Raw genomic sequence first — 20,033 nt, forward strand, 5'->3', positions numbered from 1 at the left:
AACAGAAATGTTACAGCTATTGTAACAATTATATGTGTGGCTGTCCTAGAGCTACCAAGCTGGCTGTTAAACTGCTGTTGTGCAATTCAGATTGAAATTCGGGGTGAGTTGTGCAAGTACTAAAAAGACTAGTTTTGCATGATAGAGATATAAAGATGAGCTGTATGATATTTTACACCTTTGTTTTAGTAGCTTCAGCTGCTCAACAAAAGAAAATGTATTGCATAGTAGAGCTAAACTTCGACTATTGTTAACTTTTTTCTTAATTTAAGTTGGGACATCATGAACAGAATCTGTTTTAGCTTTGTTTTAATGTAATTGTATTTAATAACTTTTATTTAGTTTTATGATTCAGTATCACTGTATTTGCTTATTTTATGACACTTAATGTAGAACCTTTTTTCCCTGTTTTTCTTTCTGAAGGACCTAACCATATGCCTATGCAAGGACCTGGACCTAACCAACTCAATATGACAAACAGTTCCATGAACATGCCTTCAAGTAGCCATGGGTCGATGGGCGGCTATAATCACTCAGTGCCATCCTCACAGAGTATGCCAGTGCAGAATCAGATGACTATGAGCCAGGGACAGCCAATGGGCAACTATGGTCCCAGACCAAACATGAACATGCAACCAAACCAAGGTAAGTGAGGTGCTAGTTATCTTCTGTAAAAATGAAATGTCTTGGGAATAGACATTTTTTTAAAGGTCTTCTCTTGTAGATTTCCTTCTCTAAATGCTTTTGTACCCATGTTTGGTGGACTCTACATCTCCTTTCTCCCATGTGTCAGTGACTATTTATTTGCAGAGCTTGAACTGTTTTCAGGTATTGTGTGAGAATCTGGGGATGGATCTGCTTTCATCAGTTATAAGTCTTTATCTTTCTCAGACTTCACACTTCTGTCTAAGTGTTATAATTGCTTGAGTTGATAAAATACATCTCTACTCTTCAGTCTCTTGGGTAAATTGAAAAATTAATGTCAGGTAGCCCTCAGATTTTTGTACCTAATTAATCTTTGTTCTCTGCTGCATGCTGTTTTAGTGTGGAATGTCTGTTAATCTTAAAGAAATAAAATTCAGTTCCAGAAACAAATCCGGTACTCCCTACTGTTTTAGGAGATGTCCTTGTGTATATAGTAAAATTCAAAACTAATTTTGTATCTAGGATATTTGCATAGCATAAACAGATGATGTATCCTATTGACAGTATGGTCCTTGTTGAAGTGCAAGGACACTGCAGAATTAAAATATTGCATTAGAGTCGCAACAGACCAAATTACTCAATTGTATGTATACTGCATATTCTTATAAATGTGCTTTACAAGTCAGCAAGCAGTATTTTTAGTTTACTTAAGTCTGTTACTACACTGGATCTGGACATACCACCTGCTAGAAGACATACTCCAGACTTTTTTTAGCAAAATGTTTCTGCCACCTTTATAGCAAGTATGTGGGTTTTTTGCCAATATGTATGAACTCTTATGGACATACTAACTGAAGGATGTGACTTGAGTCAAGGTTTTAATCTCTTTTCTGATGCTGTAGGAAAACATGGTGGTTTTTTTTTTTCCCCTTAAGACTCCCTTCATGGTCATTGTAGAAAAAATAATCCTCCAGTGACATAGGTGGTTCTTATTGCAGTATACTCTCCTTGGGGACCAAAGCTCCACTTTGTTAGTTAGATACCATTTGTTCCTGAAGTGTACAGACAGGTCATACTGATCAGTTGGATTATTAGATCACAGGAAGGTTCAAAACAGACAAAAGACTAAGTTAATGAGACACCAAAAATGAGTCAAGACCAAACAGCTGTTTCTGCAGTTTTCTCACCAGTAGTGAAAGTGGGAAATCGAGAGTCCTTCATCGTCCACATTGTTCACGGCATTTTTCTTAAAATTTAACACCAGAGGCAGCAAAAGATAGCCACATAGCGGAAGAAACAATCACAAGCGGGAATATTTTTGCCTGTGTCTCTGAACTGGCAAATTCTGGCAAGTGTATTCTGTGCAATACACAATGGAGTAATTTTGTAAACATTGTAAGAAGCTTTAGAAAAGTCTGGTGCATGGTCTGTTGAAATTTCTTAGGTGCAGAGAGTTAGCAATAAATATGCAGCGGTATGCGTGAGGGAGCTATCCACTAAGTCGCTCTATAGAAAACAACTTAACTTTGTGTGACTGGCTTATGATTTAGGACTAGTGATTATTCCATCTCAAAGTAGTGTTCTTTACTCTTCCTCATTCCCCTGCTGTATTTTCAGTACACCGTCAAACTTGAAGATTGTTTATTAGAAATTAGGCAGAAAGATACTTGAAAGGTTTCTGTTTTGAATAAATAATAGTACTGAAGCAGCTTTGGGGTGGGAATAAAGCAGTATCTTAACCAAATTACACATTGAAGAACTAGAACAAGAGCTGGTCCCATTGCCTGCGCTTATGGCCACAGTAAGCTTTCACATTGGGTAATTCTACTTAATATATTTCCTCCATTTTCTACTCTTAGTTGTTGCGTTTGTATTGAGATTTGGTGACAAATTAGAGGAAATGTTTTTGTATCTTCACTCTCTTGTGATCCTAAGACAGCAGGGGAGAGAATGGCAGAGAAATCTGTGAGACCATGAGAGATTTAGGTAGGTAGCCAAGATGCAGTCTGGTTGGCAGAGAGTCTCAGCCAGGCGTGGGCACTGCAGGCTTCTCATCTAAGTGAAGAAACAAGAATGAGCAGCTAGGAAATGCACTGACATGCAGTTTAAGAAAATGGGAATAAACAGATTGTGACTTGAGGATTTCTTGTGTTGTCATTCAGAAACAGAAATAAACCAAAATTTTCTGAACCTCAGTATTGTTGTCAGGAAGCATTTGTGAACCCCTAAGCATGCATTATTTCTTACAAAGGGGTGATCCATATTGAGAATGAGAGATCCTACTATATCTGTCAGTTAGTAACAGCACTAGCTAAATATAATGCTGAATATTCCACAAGAGAAGGTCTTAGCATCTCAAGTTGGCTGTTAAAAATTAGTAGATGTTTTTGACCTTAATCTTTCCCTGCATGGGTTCCCCATCTGTAGAGGAATGAATCTGATGGTAAGATTATAACACCATCTGATTTCACAGGAGTGTTGTGAAAGTATATTCATTATGAAGATTTGGACATTTTAGTTATGAGTGCCATAAGAAAACCCATGAGTAAATTAATAATTCTGTCTTCAACATCTCACCCGAACGATTAGGAGGAAACAAAATATTGAAATAGCTTTCTAGTGAATAATATCTACTGTGTTCTGAATGAGACCAGTACTTTTAGGAAAAAAGCATGCTATTGTATAATAGATAAAGACATCGTAACATGCAGAAAGGTTTGATCTAACTTTTGGGTGGTTTTAGCATAACTTCTTATGTGTGTTTTCTAACAAAACATCTTGCTGCATATACACATTTTGAGGCAGATGGTGTTAGTAAGAAAAAATGACAAAGTGCTAATTAAGAAATAAAATGCATTGTAACAGAACCCATCATTGGGTTTACTTTCTATCTCCACTTTGTACTTGTTATTGATTTGCAGTATTTTATAAAATGCTAGCCAGAGGAATATCTTAAACAAGAAGCAAAATTTTCATGGCATTGTTTTTATATAGTCAGTCCAGTTCAAAGAATTTTATGCATTTTGGACTTAGGAAGCAGGATGTTTTAAGTAGCAGATTCTGTAGACGACTTGATTAAAAAGCTACTGTAGCAGCCTGGGACATCTGCAAGGAATATTGGCTACCTTAGGAAGCAGCAGGAGCTGAGTGGATGTGGAAGAAACTCCTCATGGATGCATTTCTTCTTATGTATGGGAAGCTACTTATGTTGAATGAAATATTTCAAGTCTTGCCAATTTTTGACTTTTCAGAGGGGAGGTATAAGCACGACTTTCTGGAACCTGAAAATTACATGGAAATTCTTCTTTATATTGAACAGATCTTTCACAGTTAGAGAATAATAATAAACAGTAGAATTCAAATACTTTAAAAGAAAGGACCAAGACACTATAGCTTGACCATCTGAGAAACTTTCTCAGATCCTCTTGCTAGGATTCCATTCCCTTGCCAGAAGCACTTGAAGCAAAGTTGCCAAACTCGCCAGTCTCTATTTAATGACGTTGCTTGGGGTGAGGGCGGGGGACTAGTTTACTTTCAACAGGTGAACTCTAAGTAAGAATATCATGTTGACTCGATCGTTTCCAGAAGACCAACTGCCAAATCTGGTGCTGAGATTTTTTAATGACATTTATATAAACTTAAAAACATTCCATTGAAGTTTCAGAGCTCTTTCGATTACAAGCAAATACGAAGAGATCATGGAGACAGCAGAGATGAGGCAGGTGCAGAATTCCTGTTCTTTTGTTGTCCACATAAGGAAGATAAAGATAGGAACATTAAATGTTATCTGAAATATGTTCAGGGTATGACAGATCAGGGTAAAGTTATTTCTGAGGTTGAGGACCTTTTGTGAATGTCTTGCCATCTGTTTGTTCCCACGTAAGCAGAGGCTGTTAGTTTCAATACCTCAACTGCTTACAGGTAGCCATGATGTCATGGAGAAATGCATTGGTTTTTTTTGTGGCAAGGTTTTTGTAGCAGGGGGGCTGCAGGGGTGGTTTCTGTGAGAAGCTGCTAGAAGCTTCCTTTGTATCAGATAGAGCCAATGCCAGTCGGCCAAGGATGAGCCCATCAGTGACAATGGTAGCACTTCCGGGATAACATAGTTAAGAAGAGAGAAAAAAAAAAAATATGGTGCACAGCAATTGCAGCCAGAGAGGAGTGAGACTGTGTGAGAGAAACAGCTGTGAAGACAAGGTCAGTGAAGAAGGAGGGGGAGGAGATGTTCTAGGTGTCATACTAAATATCTGCCTGCAGCCCATGGAGGACCCCACACTGGAGCAGGTGGATGCCCAAAGGAGACTATGACCCTCTGGGAAGCCTGTGCTGGAGCAGGCTCCTGGGAGGACCTGTGGACCTGTAGTGAGAGAAAGGAGCCCACGCTGGAGCAGTCTGTTCCTGAAGGACTGCACCCCATGGAAGGGACCCAGGCTGGAGCACTTTGTGAAGAACTGTAGTCTGTGGGAAGGACTCATTTTGAAATTTGTGGAGGACTGTCTCCTGTGGGAGGGACCCCAGGCTAGAGAGGAAGAGTGTGAGGAGTCACCCCCCCCGAGGAGGAAGGAGCAGCAGAAACAACGTGTGATGAACTGACCACAACCCCCATTCCCCGTCCCCCTGTGCCACTGGGTAGGGGGGAGGAGGCAGAGAATTTAGGAGTGAAGTTGAGCCTGGGAAGAAGGGAGGGGTGGGAGGAAGGTGTTTTAAGATTTAGGTTTTATTTCTCATTATCCTACTCTGAATTGATTGGCAGTAAATTAAATTAATTTCCCCAAGTCAAGTCTGTTTTGCCTGTGATGGTAATTGCTGAATGATCCCCCTGTCCTTATCCTGACCCATGAGCCTTTTGTTATAGCTTCTCCCCTCTGTCCAGCTGAGGAGAGGAGTGATACTGGGCTTCGGTGGGCACCTGGCATCCAGCCAGGGTCAGCCCACTACAGCAAAGCAGGGCACTATCAATTTTTTTGACATCTAACCTATTAACGAAAAATAGAATTGCCTCCTTGTTCTGAAGTGCCATCATGCTATAGCTGGATTTTTAGGATGTCTAGCTGTAGAAGACACTGCAGTTCTCGTATTTTGAGAAAACAAAAGATATAAACAGGTGCCACAGTGCTTATTCTTTCGTCTTTCTTCCTTAGTGTAAAACATGAAAGGTGACATTGGTAACTAAATTTTTTGTGTGACTTAATTTTATGTTTTTTTTCTTAAATGATACCTGAAATTATGGTTCAGTTTGAGATGAGAACTTTGTGGACGAACGTGTGGAGATGTTTCTGCTACCTTTAATTGGCAGTCTAGATCATACGTTAGGAGTAGCAAAAAATTTTGTACCATCAAAGTCTTTTGAGATAGTGTTTAAACTACCTCTCATGTTAAAACACCTTTAAGATTTTGGTTCATTTCACAGAATCACACAGAATCACAGAATCACTAGGTTGGAAAGGACCTTTAAGATCATCAAGTCCAACCATTAATCCAGCACCACCATGTCCCCTAAACCATGTCCTGAAGCGCCACATCCACACGTTTTTTGAACACTTCCAGAGATGGCGACTCCACCACCTCCCTGGGCAGCCTGTTCCAATGCCTGACCACCCTCTCAGTGAAGAAATTTTTCCTAATATCCAATCTAAACCTCCCCTGGCGCAACTTGAGGCCATAGTACATCTGAATTTTAGCTTTTGTCAAGAATCTTGAGAAAACTGAGAGTTAAATTTACCCTACAAGTAGAGTTTCTAAGCTGCTCTTAGCAACAAAACCATATTTTTGAAGGCTGAAGAAACAATAGCTTGTACTGTTCCATTTTGGTTATACCCAGCTGTTTCATAGCTCTTTAATCAGAACAGCAGAGCCACCAGTTCATCTGTGAGTGGTTCCTCACTTCTCTGCTGCTTCAGAAGTTTCAGCTGCATCAGCAGTTATTCTTGTCCTCTCATAGCATTTGCTACCAGTATCTGAGTTTCAGCAGAAGAGACAAAGCTAATGAGACATTTTTAAACCGCTAAGTCTTTCTGCAGCTCATTCATCCTCAATGCACTTCTGTTCTCATATTTGTTAGGTTTATCTGGGACCACTTCCAGTCTGCATTTCTGTTTCTCTCTATTAATCTTGCGTGTCTGAAGAGTAGGTTGTTGGTTTCCATAAGTCATGTCAGGAGACTACCACTGGGTCAGTGCATTTACAAGAAGATCAGGTACCAGCCCATTTTCACTTAGATCCACATACCTTTTCTTCCCTGTACGTGAGTCGTCCTTATGAGACACTGGCTGGAGCAGGAAGAGTTTCCATTTAGTGGGTGTAGATGGCTTTGTAATCAGCAGTTGAGGAAAATGTTGTGTATTCTTGATAATGTAGACTACTTTTTAATTAAATTGAACAATGAGCAGTTCAGTTTTCACCTATAGTCTGGCTTGCTTTATACATTCACTTACTCTGTAAGACTGATTTGGGTCTATACTGCATTTTTCAAATGCTTGTTTAATGACTACCAAAATTGTCTGCACTCCTCACAGGACCTACATTATTACTTCTTCGCATCTTTTTCTTCAGACTTTTATCCCAGGAATGCTTCCAGTATATTGACATGTGAAGGCTGCCTTCTGAATATACAGAAACGTTTATAGGGCTTTAGTAGTACAAAAGTTAAAATAGTTTATAGGAAGGACAATAGTCTGCTTATGTACTTGCATATTTACAGGGATTGTCCTTCACAGTATTTTCTTGGACTCGTTTTGGATTCTGTACTAATCAGATATTTTGTCCTCTGTGGAATAAATAGTTTTGTGAACTTCTGTGTGTGAAGTCTTATCTCCAAGCCTGGAAGAGATCCTGACTTCCACTGAGTGTAGTTTGTTGTGACCTGATTGGAGATTCAAGAGCTGTATTTTAAGTGGGCTGTAAAAATGTGTGATACAAATATTAGAAAATCTTAGATTGTGAACTAATGGTCTTAAGTTTTTGACTTAAGTGTTGTGAAGGGGTTTTCTAGCTTAGTTTTATGTCATATTAAGTATTATGTGATGAATAAATGTAGCTTCTTTGTAGGCTTGATGGTTTTTTTTTTAAAAGAAAAAATAAATTCCAACTTCCCTCACTGCTCAAAACTACCGCATAAAATGGTTTTGTTGCATGAGATGATAAGAGATGATGGTGGTTCTTTTATGTATCCTCTTAATAAGAGAAGTGAACCAAACTGGAAGGAAGCCAGGCACTGTTATTAATACAATACACAGTCTGATACAGGGTAGTGAATTCTCATTGTGGCTCTACAAAGCGTTAATGAAGTTCTAATTTAAAAAGCAAACAGAAAACCTCTACATTGCACCATGGGGACCCAACACATTTTATCACATTGTATTGTGACTAATATTAATATTGTTAATTAACAAGCTTTCATGAGATCTAGGAATATTATGGCAACAAGTTTTTATTTTTTTTTCAAGACTGCCTAATGTTTCTCAGTACCTTCCAACAGAGGAGCAGTGAAATGGAATGATCTAAATTACCTACTCATTCAGAAGATCAAAAAATGAAATATATTTTTGCTAAGTGAAAAGTAATTACACTGTCTCAATTTAAACAATTTTTTAACTTTCAAATCAGGACACGGAGACTGCCATGCTGAAGGATAGAAGCATAACTGGATCATTTTAAGAGTGGCCAATATTTATCGTCAGAGGAAAATGAAGCTTAACAGAACCACGGCCACTTTACTTCTCACTCAGAGATCCCACACAGGGGTTTAATGGGATTTAACTAACGCACTTTGAATGCATACCATTAATTAATTTGGCTTAACTTTCTCTCGTAACCCCACATAGACAGGATCTAAGCGACTATGTATTCCTTCCCTTACATGAATCCATTGTCAGTATGGACTATATCTAGACAACTTTCCAGTACTGCAGTTTCTATGTAGGACTTGATGGTTGTGCTCCAGCACCTAGTTATTTAAAAATACTAAATGCAATGGATAAGTCTAGCATATAGAAAATCAGATTATACCTTCCTTTTTCTCCTGGGGTGGGGCTAAGGAGTGGCTGTGCTAGTTTGATGGTTTGATTTGTTTGTTCTTTAGTGAGACTGGTTACTTGTTGTCTTTGTCGTTTATAAAATAAATTAAAAAATAAAAAGGGGAAAAAAAGCTTAGGGTTTTGCCATTATAAAGTGTGCAATATCTGTTACGTGGTTTGCATTAATGTACTATAAAAATATGTTGTTTAAGAAGTTTAACTCCTTGTCACAACTCTTTCTTCCTCATATTTTTAATTCTGGAATAACTTTTTTCTGAAGTGGTACTACAGAGGAAGTGAAGAAGCTGTTCTTTGTTAAATATTGTATCCACCTAACCTGCAATCCCATATAATGAAGTGGCGTAACCATTTTCATTGCTGTATGGTGTTGGTCAGGTGCAAGTGCTCTTTAACTGTCTGCTTCATTACTGAAGCTTGCATTTCTCCAGGTTCAGCCTTAATGAGATTTTCTCAGTTGATGAAACACGGGCGGTACTTGATCTCTCCTGGTCTATTCCTGTGGCTCATAGAAACTTGGTGCAGCTTGGTGTGAAAGAAGGTTTTTGTTACAGGCTGCTTGGGGCTGTTAAGTGATGGGCAGAGCCTGTATTCCTGTGGGCCTTTCTGCATACTGCCCAACTCACTGGTACATGTGGTTTATCTTTACAGGATAAATAAAATCATGTATTTTGTGATATCAGTTAAGTGGCTTGTTGATGGACTGTAACAACAGAAGTCATTTTTCTATGACTTCTCAAGGTTTTACCATCAGGGCTTCATCTACACTTTTTTTGCAGATACTTTTTGAAACAAACAAACAAACAAAAAATTAATAAAAGCGTTTCAGTTATCTTTGTGCATGAGTAAACTATGTCTGTGTAGTTAGAAAAAAATCATCAGAAAGCAGCCTTATTTAGGCCAAGTTGTATTTTGTAACTTGGTTACTGAATTGATCAGCTGCATTTGCATAGGTCCAGAAACAACAAATTCTCATGAGAGCGCTAGAAATACAGAGCCATTTTTGGTCCATTTTAAAAGGTTGAGTTTTCCATGTTCTTTTTGAAAGATTTATTCATAAATCGTGTTACAGAAGACTTATTTGCTACTTTTCCTTTTTGCAGGTCCAATGATGCACCAGCAGCCTCCCTCCCAGCAATACAACATGCCACAAGCAGGTGGCCAGCATTACCAGGGGCAGCAGGCACCTATGGGAATGATGGGCCAAGTTAACCAAGGAAATCACATGATGGGTCAGAGACAGATTCCGCCATACAGGCCACCACAGCAAGGTAGGACTTCACTTTGGTGGTTTTACATTGATTTTAAACAACCATCTTTAAAACTATTTTAAATCGCTTCCTTGCTTGCATCAAATTTTGAACAAATCATTGGGTGTCACAGGCTTTGTTTGCAGACTCTTTGTTACCCTCTTAAGAGTGGTTCTTGCAGCAACAGATTACTGGTATCACCATGAAACATGAAGACAAGTATTTCTTTGTTTTGAGTTCTTTCTGACAAAAAGTATCTAAAAATATGCATCTCAAATATGCTGATACCGAATTCTGTTTCAATATTTAAATGATAGGTATAGAAAAGGAACAGAGTACCTGTTTGGTTCTGAATTTGTTCAGTTACAAAAAAGGAACAATGTTCCACAATCTTGCTTCTTTTTTTTTTTCTTCATTCCTTTTAGAAAATGAATAACTTTATTTTTAACAGCTTAGTCTGTTACACGCATGTTCCTAAAATGGGCTCGAAACTGATGTTTGATAAATATCTATATCTATATATCTATATGTGCTCAATCTAGAGCAGCCAAACAACTCTGTGTGTATGTGTATATATAGAGAGATAAATATACTTAATTTTTTTTAAAGTAAACCAGATTACATATGTTTTTTGAAATGCAACAATATGGGTGGGGAGTACATTTGAGAAATTTTTCTCATACTAAAATCAGAAATTAGCAGGCTTTATAACAGAGAAAACAAGTTATTTACGTATTGACTGGTTGTGGTTTTTCAGGCCCACCACAGCAGTACTCAGGCCAGGAAGACTATTATGGGGACCAATACAGTCATGGTGGACAAGGTCCTCCAGAAGGCATGAACCAGCAATATTACCCTGATGGTAATCTCTCATAAATGTTAACTTTCCCATTTTCTATACCTGCCCAATATTAATGTAGTTATATGCCCAAAATTAGGGAATGAGGCAAGAATCATAATTGGATATCATACCTCACATTTACAAAACCTTCCAAATTCAGAATTGTTACTACAGTTTAAGTTACTATGACTAGTTAATTTTACAATTTATTCGAAGTATGTAATCTGTAATACTCCCATTTGAAACTCTTAACAACAGTTTTAGTATTTCAAAATGAAAATTCTGTAATTGGTTTATCTAAAAGCATGAAGGGTTCCTTAGCATATCTAGTATAATTGAGATGAATTAAAATAGTCATAACTTTATTATAAATAAGAGAGGGGGCGATATCCTTTTATTAAAGATTTTATTGAAGTGGAAAAACTTGTTAAATATGTAGTTTTTCTGTAAATATTCTATTTTTTAATGTAGTGTTTAGTTTTAATATGTCGCACAAATGTGTTATTGCTGCTATGGATGGTATGGGCCTTGAGCTTAATTTTCACCAAGGAATAAAATGGTCCCTGCCCTGAGGAGCTTGTAATTGTGAATCCTCTTTAGAAGTCCCCCCAGTGCATTCAAGACAAGAGCATAACTTTGAATTGCATAAATCTGTCCTCCTACCTCTTGGAATTTTCAGAGTGCTGAAGGCTATTGGATTGTGTTATAAGTTAGAAAAGTTGCAATTAACCTGTTTTTAGGCTGAGCACAGACTGGGAGAACAAAGATGCTGACTCATGACTACGGTGATAACCATGTGTGCAACTTAATGGTATCTTATGAAGTTCAAGGAATGTGGTAGATGCTAACGTTTTGAACATGTTGGAAGTATTTAACAAAGCAAAAGCTGCATAATTGCCATAGCAACTACTCATTGCAAATGGAAGGATACAAGTTATTTGTTTGAATTTTAATTTCTATTAAATTGATTTTTAAGATACATCAAGTGATGTCTACACAGGCTTACATGTGTTGTTTTTGGAGATGTATGTGTAGAGTTATTTTACAAGTTGCATTAGTTTGTAATAAATTTTTAGTTTGGAACTTTTGTGTTATACACGTGAACTTTAGATGGTTACAGGCGCAATTAACTGTAGTAAGGGCAATTGGATGTTACCATCGACAGCTCTGTGGCAGCACAGATTACTTCTCTAAGATCTGTTCCTTCTAAAGATTCATTCTTTATCATTACCTCATTATTACCCTTATATAGAATGTAAAGAGAATGTAAGACTTGTGTTAATGATTATGTATTTGTATTAGATTCAGTTGATGTATGGCACAGTTGCAGAACTAATTACAAATACCACTTAGATTTAGAACGATTTTCTCCTTTCCTTATTTTTATTCCAAAATTTTATTACAAATGTATGTAATTTGTATAGTTTCATTTCAAATTTAAACAAAATTTTGGCTTGTTTTCTTGACCAAATTAGCAATAAGATATATTTTGGTCATCTGTAAGACAAAATATATTTGTTCTAAAAACAACAACAGGTGGGGTGCTTACTGCATGGATTGTTTTTTTAATCAGAGTTGTCTGTAGTGTCTAAAAAGGAAACTTAATTTCTAATGATCCTACTTGGGACTGGAATGTAAGAGGAAAAGATTTCTGAAGACTTGAGGGAATTCTTTTTGTAGGGAAAACCTTATTTTTCTGTCACTTAAAGGCAAAATTTAATGTAGACTGTGGCTCATAACTTCATTGAGCTTTATTTGTTATATTTCACACTGCTTTTAGCATATACTTTTGAATTGGAGATCAGCAGAACAGGTGTTAGACAAAGTATGATAATTGCTTTCTTTGTTCATTCTAATTTAATTCAGGTTATTTACATGTGAAAGGCCTAAATGCTTTCTTTTTTTTTTTTTTGAGTGAAAGATAAAGTACTTCCGCCCCCCTCCCACCCCCCCCCCGGATTATCAAAAGGTTAAGACCATCCCTTGCTGTGATGTTGCTAAAACTACTGCATTAAGCCCTTTTTTTTCCTGTCACATGTTAATTCAATATGAAAGGAAATCATATTAATAAATCTTTGGCTAATACAATTGAAAATTCTTTTTCATGTATATCCAGTTGAAATTTTTTTCATTTTTCTGAGAAATGAAATATTTTTAGGGTTTTCACTCAGAGGCCATTAACTTTTCTTCCTGTCTCTTGTCGAATTGATGTAGGTCATAATGATTACGGTTATCAGCAACCGTCGTATCCTGAACAAGGCTACGATAGGCCTTATGAGGATTCCTCACAACATTACTACGAAGGAGGTATCTATATACCTTCACACACATACGCACATACATTCCCTTTCCCCCCCACCCACAACGGGAACAAAAATTCTTGCACAACACAACTTATACCCATGCAAAGCTCTTGTAGAATACTAGTTGCTGGCTGTCTTGAAAATTGCAGGGAACTTGAAGCGTTCAGAATAATTTCTTGCAAACACCTAAAATATATAACCACAATTTGCCATTTCTAACAACAGTAAAATGACTAAAACACTCTTAGAGTTTTTTTTTTACCTCAATGGAAGTTTTTATTTAAACATAAATTTGTTGGTTCAGTTGTATATCTTTGTGTGTGTATATATTTTGTATAATTATAGTGCCGTTAGGAAACAGCTTGCTGATCTTGTGTAGCTAGTCTGTGCTCTTGTAGCTGTCCTTAATTTTGTCTTTTTTAATTTTATTTAGCATAGTCATGATCTTATGACTGTGATGTTCCAGTAAATGTAATGCTCGTTTGGCAGAGATGCTGAAAATGCTGCAGTTCAACTTTGCAAAATTGGCTTTAACTGCAGTTTGTTTGGCCGAATTCCTTCTGTTTGGTTTGTTTTTTCTTTGTTTTGTTCAGTTTTTGAAATCAATATTGCATTTTCATTTTGTTCTTGTGTTGTTGGCTGTGCATCTTAGAAGGAAGAAAATTAATAAAGTAGGTATCTCTATAAGTTTTTGCTTTCTTGCAATCATCTTACAGGAAACTCACAATATGGTCAGCAGCAAGATGCATATCAAGGACCACCCCAGCAGCAGGGTTACCCACCACAACAGCAGCAATATCCAGGCCAACAAGGCTATCCAGGACAACAGCAGGGTTATGGTAAGAACCTGAGGACACAGACAGCAATGACAGATAAGACTAAGAGAGATCCTTGTATGTAATTCCATCCCAGTTTTACTGGGTTGAAAGGCCAGGCTTCTGCCAAAAAGCTGTATGCCTGCAATTTCACTGGATCAAAACAAGAAGACTAGAAAACAGCATATTTTGGGTTGTAGATCTGTTGGCAGTCTAGGACGATGATCTGTTGGCAGTCTAGGACAATGTGGTAGCACATAAAACCAAAGGTGACAACATTATAACAGGTGACTGTAATTTAGAAAGACCCAGAAAGAATCTGCTATTTTCTGTCCTCTGTAGGTAGACACAGTCAGGAGGGCATAAAGATAGCAAAGAGCCATTTATACACTTTCATCCTTGGATTTGCCATTTAGAACAAAATTTTTTAAAAACTAGTTTAAAATTTAATCTAACATCTATGAATCATTTGTTTAAAATTCTTGTACTAATCAGTAAGGAAATGAATATAAGTGTTGCCAATGCAGCTTCCAAGAGAGTTTGTCTTAGAAATTTGCACTAGTAGTGCAAACCTTCTGATTTATGGTAGGAATGAGAAATCCGCTGCCACAAGTGAGATAACGTAGTCCTTGGATTCAAGGAAAACCTCCCACACAAGAAACTTAAAAAGTAGTAGTATGTAGTTTTTGTGCATTACTTCTGAAAACTTGAGGTCAGAAGAGCATACTGAAAATACTGCTTTTAAGTTTTACTTGCTTGCATATTGTAAAGCTGTACATCTTTATCTCAGAAGAAAATCTAAAATCTAGTTCCGTATATTTTAACTTTTAGCTTTGTTGCAGGTTTAAGTGCTAAAACTTTCAGCATTATCTGTATGTGAGGAAGTGCATGGCTGACTTGTTTGCCATGTGGATAAATGCCAGATTTGCATTAGATCCAGTTATGTTGAGACAAAGTTTTAAGAGGATCCACTGACATTTAGCAAGTTTTCTCATTTTGGAGGTTATGGATTAATTGATAGTTCTAAAATACTATTCATGTACTTACATTCTTCTAAACATAATATAGGAACAGAATGAAGATCAGAGTGAAGGTCCATCTAGCTCACTATTCTAAGTTTTGAAAGTAAAGAAATAAAATCTGACTTACTCTGAGAATTTAGGTTAAGAGATACTCGAGGAAAGGGATGAAGAAATCTGGCTTACCCACCGTAATTTGTAAACCCAAATAGCATACTTCTCAATTTCTATTTTTTTAGCAGAAATAGATATTGAAGTTCCATTTTATTTTATAAAATCTGTCACTGAATATTTAGATTTCAACTATGAAGAATTACCATGAATAAATAAAACCAAGTTTCATTTGTCAGGTCAACACAGCATTCTTTAGGATGTAGTATCGTTGCTCAATTTGATATGTAATTGCTCTCTAATTTGCAAAAATAAATCAGCATCCCAGTCATTATTATTATTATCAATCTTTTAAGGTTTTGTTCCACTGTAGAAAGCTGAAATTGCATAGTTCAAGGGGACTTGAAGCCTGAGGAGAATGGTGATAGCCTATGGAGTTTTTCTTCTCCAGGTCATCTTTTTTGGTTGTCTCATAGATCCAGAATTAGTGAAAGAGTTACCAACTAATGTCATCTTAATGTCCAGTGCCTGTAGATAAAACTAGCCCTCTCTAGCACTGAACCACATTTATGCTAAAACACATCTGTTTCTTCGGGAGTGGGAAGTGTTGGTTTGTTTAAAAGAAAGCACTTCTGAAGAGTTGCAAATCTTCCTGACTGCCAATTTTTAAGGGGTGCTGTTGAAAAAGCTAACTTAGATCTGCTGCAAACGATACATACGGAGTGTCACTGAAATAAGCAGTACACCATCTCTCCCAAGGTAGGAGGGTATCAGGATGATTTTGTTTTGAACGTGTCTGCTCTGTCTGGCAGAAATGTGCAGCTTCCAGTAGTAGACAGGCTGAGTCCCTGCAAATAGTGACAGAAAGAGTTTGTATTGACAAAAGAGCTGCCTCCTTTTACAGCCAAAAAAGGCTGTAGCCAAAGTGGTTTGGGTTTTTTTCCTATCCTTTTCCTGGAAAGATGACCAGAGGAGTATGGAGTAGGGAGTGCTGTTTTTCCATCCCACAACAGCATTTACTGGTTGTCACATCTCACATTTCATGCATGTAACTTGCTTGCCTGACATTCCATTTATGATTGCCTGCTGTGGTGTGAGAACTGACTTTCTGGCAGCGCAGCACTGCTGGTCTCTTCAAAAGGTCTAAATGCTAAATACAGCTGATCATCTGCCTGCTTCTGGCATTACAAAGTTCAGGAACTGGAGCAGCATACAGCAGGAGAAGAGTGTGTCTCCCAAAATCCTGGAAAGTGCCATGTTTATGATTTGGTGTTTCTTGCCTGGTTCTTCCCTGTCCTGTGACCTCATGTGTGGAACTACATGCATTGATAATAATTAATGAATATATGAGTAACGGTGAATGTTTCTGGGGTTGGAGCACAGGCTCTGTCAGCTAAGGTGCTTTTCAGGATGAGAGGAGGACCGCTGATCCCTGGTATGTTTTTACATAGGAAAAAACCTAATTGCACAGTAGTGATACTTCTTAGCCCTGCTCAGTTGTGAAATTCAGTGCTTTTATTGTTCTCTTCTTCCTAACACCTTAAGCAATCTTTTTTTTTTCTTTCATTTACATTTTAATGGTCTCCAGGCCCCTCCCAAAGTGGTCCAGGACCTCAGTATCCCAATTATCCACAAGGACAAGGCCAGCAGTATGGAGGATACAGACCCACACAGCCTGGGCCACCACAGCCACCACAGCAGAGGCCTTACGGATATGACCAGGTATTCTTTCATTTGATGAGAAAGTTGTGATTCTTATACACTCATTTGATAATCTCAGTTTCTTGTGGACATTTAAACTAATGAATTTGGGGACATCGTCTCAGGTGTGTATATACGATTTTAATGGACTTTCTTGCCAGGTGAGTTTCCCAGAATCATTTGTCTGGAGGTGTGATTAGTCATTCTCTTCTGAGTTTACAAAGTTTAAATACAATTTGTCACAGTGAGGCATGCCAGGCAATACTTTTGTAGTGGAGGACTCCTGTAAAAAAAAAAAAAAAAAAACCAACAAAAAAACCCAAACACCAAAAAACCCACAAACAAACAAAAAAACCCCTGTTTTCTAGTTAAAGGATGAAGTGGAGGTTTTATTCCTGTAGAAGGTACTAAACTGTAAAAACCTAATCTTTGCAATATGAATCAGTCAGAAGTGTCATTAAAACATACGCTGTTGCTTTCCTTGGCATAAATAAAATGGAGAGTAACTAAATATACCTTATGATCTAGTTGAGGTTCCAATGTTTAAATAAAATCCTGGTAAGTCAGTAGAAGTTCAGTTGAACTTTCAAGAACTTTCCCTTGAAAGTGAGAATAGCTGCAATTGCCCGCATTTTTAAAGAACAGTTGGCTTCCTTTCTAAACAGAAATTAGAAAAGACAAGGAAAAAGGAACAAACTCTTTCAGAGTGGTAGTTTAGAGATGCAATTACTTCTGATTATTTAGTAGATAAACAAAACGCTCATGCACTGAACTAATAGCTTCCTCCTGCAAATAATAAGCTACAAGAAAATGCTTTGCTTGTGGCGAATGTAGGAAACAATCTCAAGGAAACTTAATCTCAATTTGCTGAGCTTCTTCCAGCTTTCTTTGCAGTAGAAGTGGATAACCCTCTTGGTAGATAGGCTCTACTCCTCCAGTTTGTGCAATCTAACTTCAACTGGGAAACTCAATTATAGAAGACCTCTCCACTCTTTCATATTAGCCATTCCCCTAGGAATTGTGCTGCTTAAATTCTTATCTGGCAGCTGTTCTTAAATTCTTCTTCCTGGCTGATTGTCAAATTACAATGGAAAAAAACCAGATACTGCAATGTAAAACTAGAATTTAAAATACTGACGTATCATGATGGTACTTAACATGGTATGGTGGTGAGACTGCAGTTTGGAGAATGTTCACAATTGCACACTACTTGTTTATGCAAGCCTTGAACTCAGTGGTGAAGCTATATGGTATGCATGTATCATGGATGCTTTCACCTCTGCGCTCTGCAGTACATCATGTTCTGTCAAAGAAAATAGAGCATATCAATAAGGGTAATAATTTTATGTATCAGATCTATGGAATAATTGATTCCCATAGGATGTGTTGACTAGTTCTTTATGTTCACCAGGATGTGCCTGGATTTTTGAGATACATGTATCAGTCCATTCTGTGATGCTTGATGTATGAATATTTTTAGGTATCACTGAAAGCAGGTTAGCTTCCTAAATGACTTAGAATTTAGGTGACCTTGTCTTTTTGAATTTTTTTTTAAAGTTTGGGTGGGAAGTAATTCCCATCTTTTATTTTTGAAAGTGTTCTGCAGATTTCACAATAGCCTATTGAATTTAAAGATACACTCTTCTGATCAAATTAGATTCCTGGCTTTAAATCCGTACCATCGGTCTTACTTTTACATTAGAACACAAAGGCTTTTTGGTGAGATGAAACTGTCCTACTTACTCATATTGATTTATCGTTTATTGTTATTTGCTTCCACCTTTTAACATCGTAGTTTATTTGGGTGGTCTTCTGATTTTGGCTTTTAAATACAGGAAAATATGCCTTGTGGTCTAATTATGTGTTTTGAATTTCTTTCTTAGGGTCAGTATGGAAATTACCAGCAGTGAAAAAGTACTCACATTCCGGTAGGCAATATCTATTAGCAGCCATATTGTCTCCTCAGCACTGTGGACATCTTCCTGAGATGCCAACCTCCCATTCCATCTAGCTTTTGGAAAAATCTTGTGGCTGTTTTATGGTATACAGTCTTTATGGGTTAATTGTTAAAGACTGTAGATTCTCAGAAACTGATTTCACATCTCTACTCTAGATGGCAATATTGGACAGAAAATACGTGACAACAATTTGCAGTGAGTTAAGAACTGTATGTCAGATAGACTGTTACAGACTGAAAGGTGCAAACAGCTTTGTATGTTTATGAAGGTTATGGGAATTTAATATTTTTTCCACAGATTTTTTTAGTAGGGGGAAAGGGGATATGCACACTTTTTACAGCAGCAATATTTTGTATATTAAGTTTTTCATGTGGTGAATATGCAAGACAGTACACTACTCACTGGGCAGGATAAGAAATCTACTGTTAAAAATGGGTTGGGGCATGATAAGTGCTTGATTGTATAAATCTTGAAATGGTGTACAACAAAGATAACTGAAAAAAGATGGAGAGCATCATACATCACTGATAGGTTCATGTACAAAGAATAAGAGTCCCAGTTATCTAAATGGGAACATAATTAAGGACAGCATAATATAGTCTTGTGCAAAGATTAATTTTTTTAAGCTTTCCAATTTTTCTGAGTGAAGCATTTTTGTAAAAATTGTTTCTAACATAGTTTGACAATTTTCTGCAACATTTTTTGGGTAACAAGATAATAGTTTGGGTTTTACTTCTCCAGTGTTTTGTCACAGCTTTGCATAAGCAAGCTGTAATCCCTCTTAATAATTGCAATAACAAAGAAAATGACAAGTGTTAATTTTACTTGGCTTGAATATGCAAAGAGCTTGAAAAGGAATACGGAGGACAGGACTGTATTGTATAAGTATATTTTAACCTTTAGTTGAATAATTTGTATGTATCAAAATAGCCTAGAAGACTTCGTAAAACCTATCTAAACTTTCCTAACTGGGAGTTTATATCTTTAGAAAGGGGGCATTTTTTATGTGTGTCCATTTTTCTTATGGGTTAACAGGAGACCAAGGGATGTTTTATAACATCAAATATAAAACCTGTTGGTGAGGTAAATGCCAAATTTTGTTTGGAACTGCATTAATGCTTATAGTGTTGCATGTGAGATAGAGGCAGCACCTTGATCAATAGCATAGTACACAAAAAAACAATCTGTTTTGAGACTGTCCTGCAACTGTGTATCAGATAAATGGATGTTCTGTTGTGCAGGAATATATGCATTCAAGAATTTCTGGCAACTTTGATAAAGGATAAAAATTAAAATAAGCCTGGGGTAAAATAATATATTTTATTTTTTTTCAGTTGGTGATCATGGGGGCGGGAAT

At 37.1% G+C, this 20,033-nt stretch overlaps 1 protein-coding gene across 3 annotated transcripts in view; it reads left to right on the forward strand.

Annotated features, from left to right (window-relative positions):
• SS18 (SS18 subunit of BAF chromatin remodeling complex) overlaps nucleotides 1-18,628 on the forward strand; it is a gene marked incomplete at both ends in the record, with an annotated part of 45,568 nt that extends 26,940 nt beyond the window's left edge. Inside the window, 7 exons of one of the 3 annotated variants that reach the window (XM_082015464.1) lie at nucleotides 424-645; nucleotides 9,782-9,949; nucleotides 10,686-10,790; nucleotides 12,984-13,076; nucleotides 13,789-13,911; nucleotides 16,606-16,739; nucleotides 18,602-18,628. In XM_082015464.1, the coding sequence (XP_081871590.1) occupies nucleotides 424-645; nucleotides 9,782-9,949; nucleotides 10,686-10,790; nucleotides 12,984-13,076; nucleotides 13,789-13,911; nucleotides 16,606-16,739; nucleotides 18,602-18,628 (872 nt within the window). The remainder of the gene's footprint in view (nucleotides 1-423; nucleotides 646-9,781; nucleotides 9,950-10,685; nucleotides 10,791-12,983; nucleotides 13,077-13,788; nucleotides 13,912-16,605; nucleotides 16,740-18,601) is intronic. The other 2 variants (XM_082015465.1, XM_082015466.1) reach the window with 2 other exon arrangements.
• Between the last annotated feature and the right edge of the window lie 1,405 nt (nucleotides 18,629-20,033).

This window comes from Phaethon aethereus, assembly GCF_964289735.1.
Source record: "Phaethon aethereus genome assembly, chromosome: 2".
Lineage (NCBI taxonomy): Eukaryota > Metazoa > Chordata > Aves > Phaethontiformes > Phaethontidae > Phaethon > Phaethon aethereus.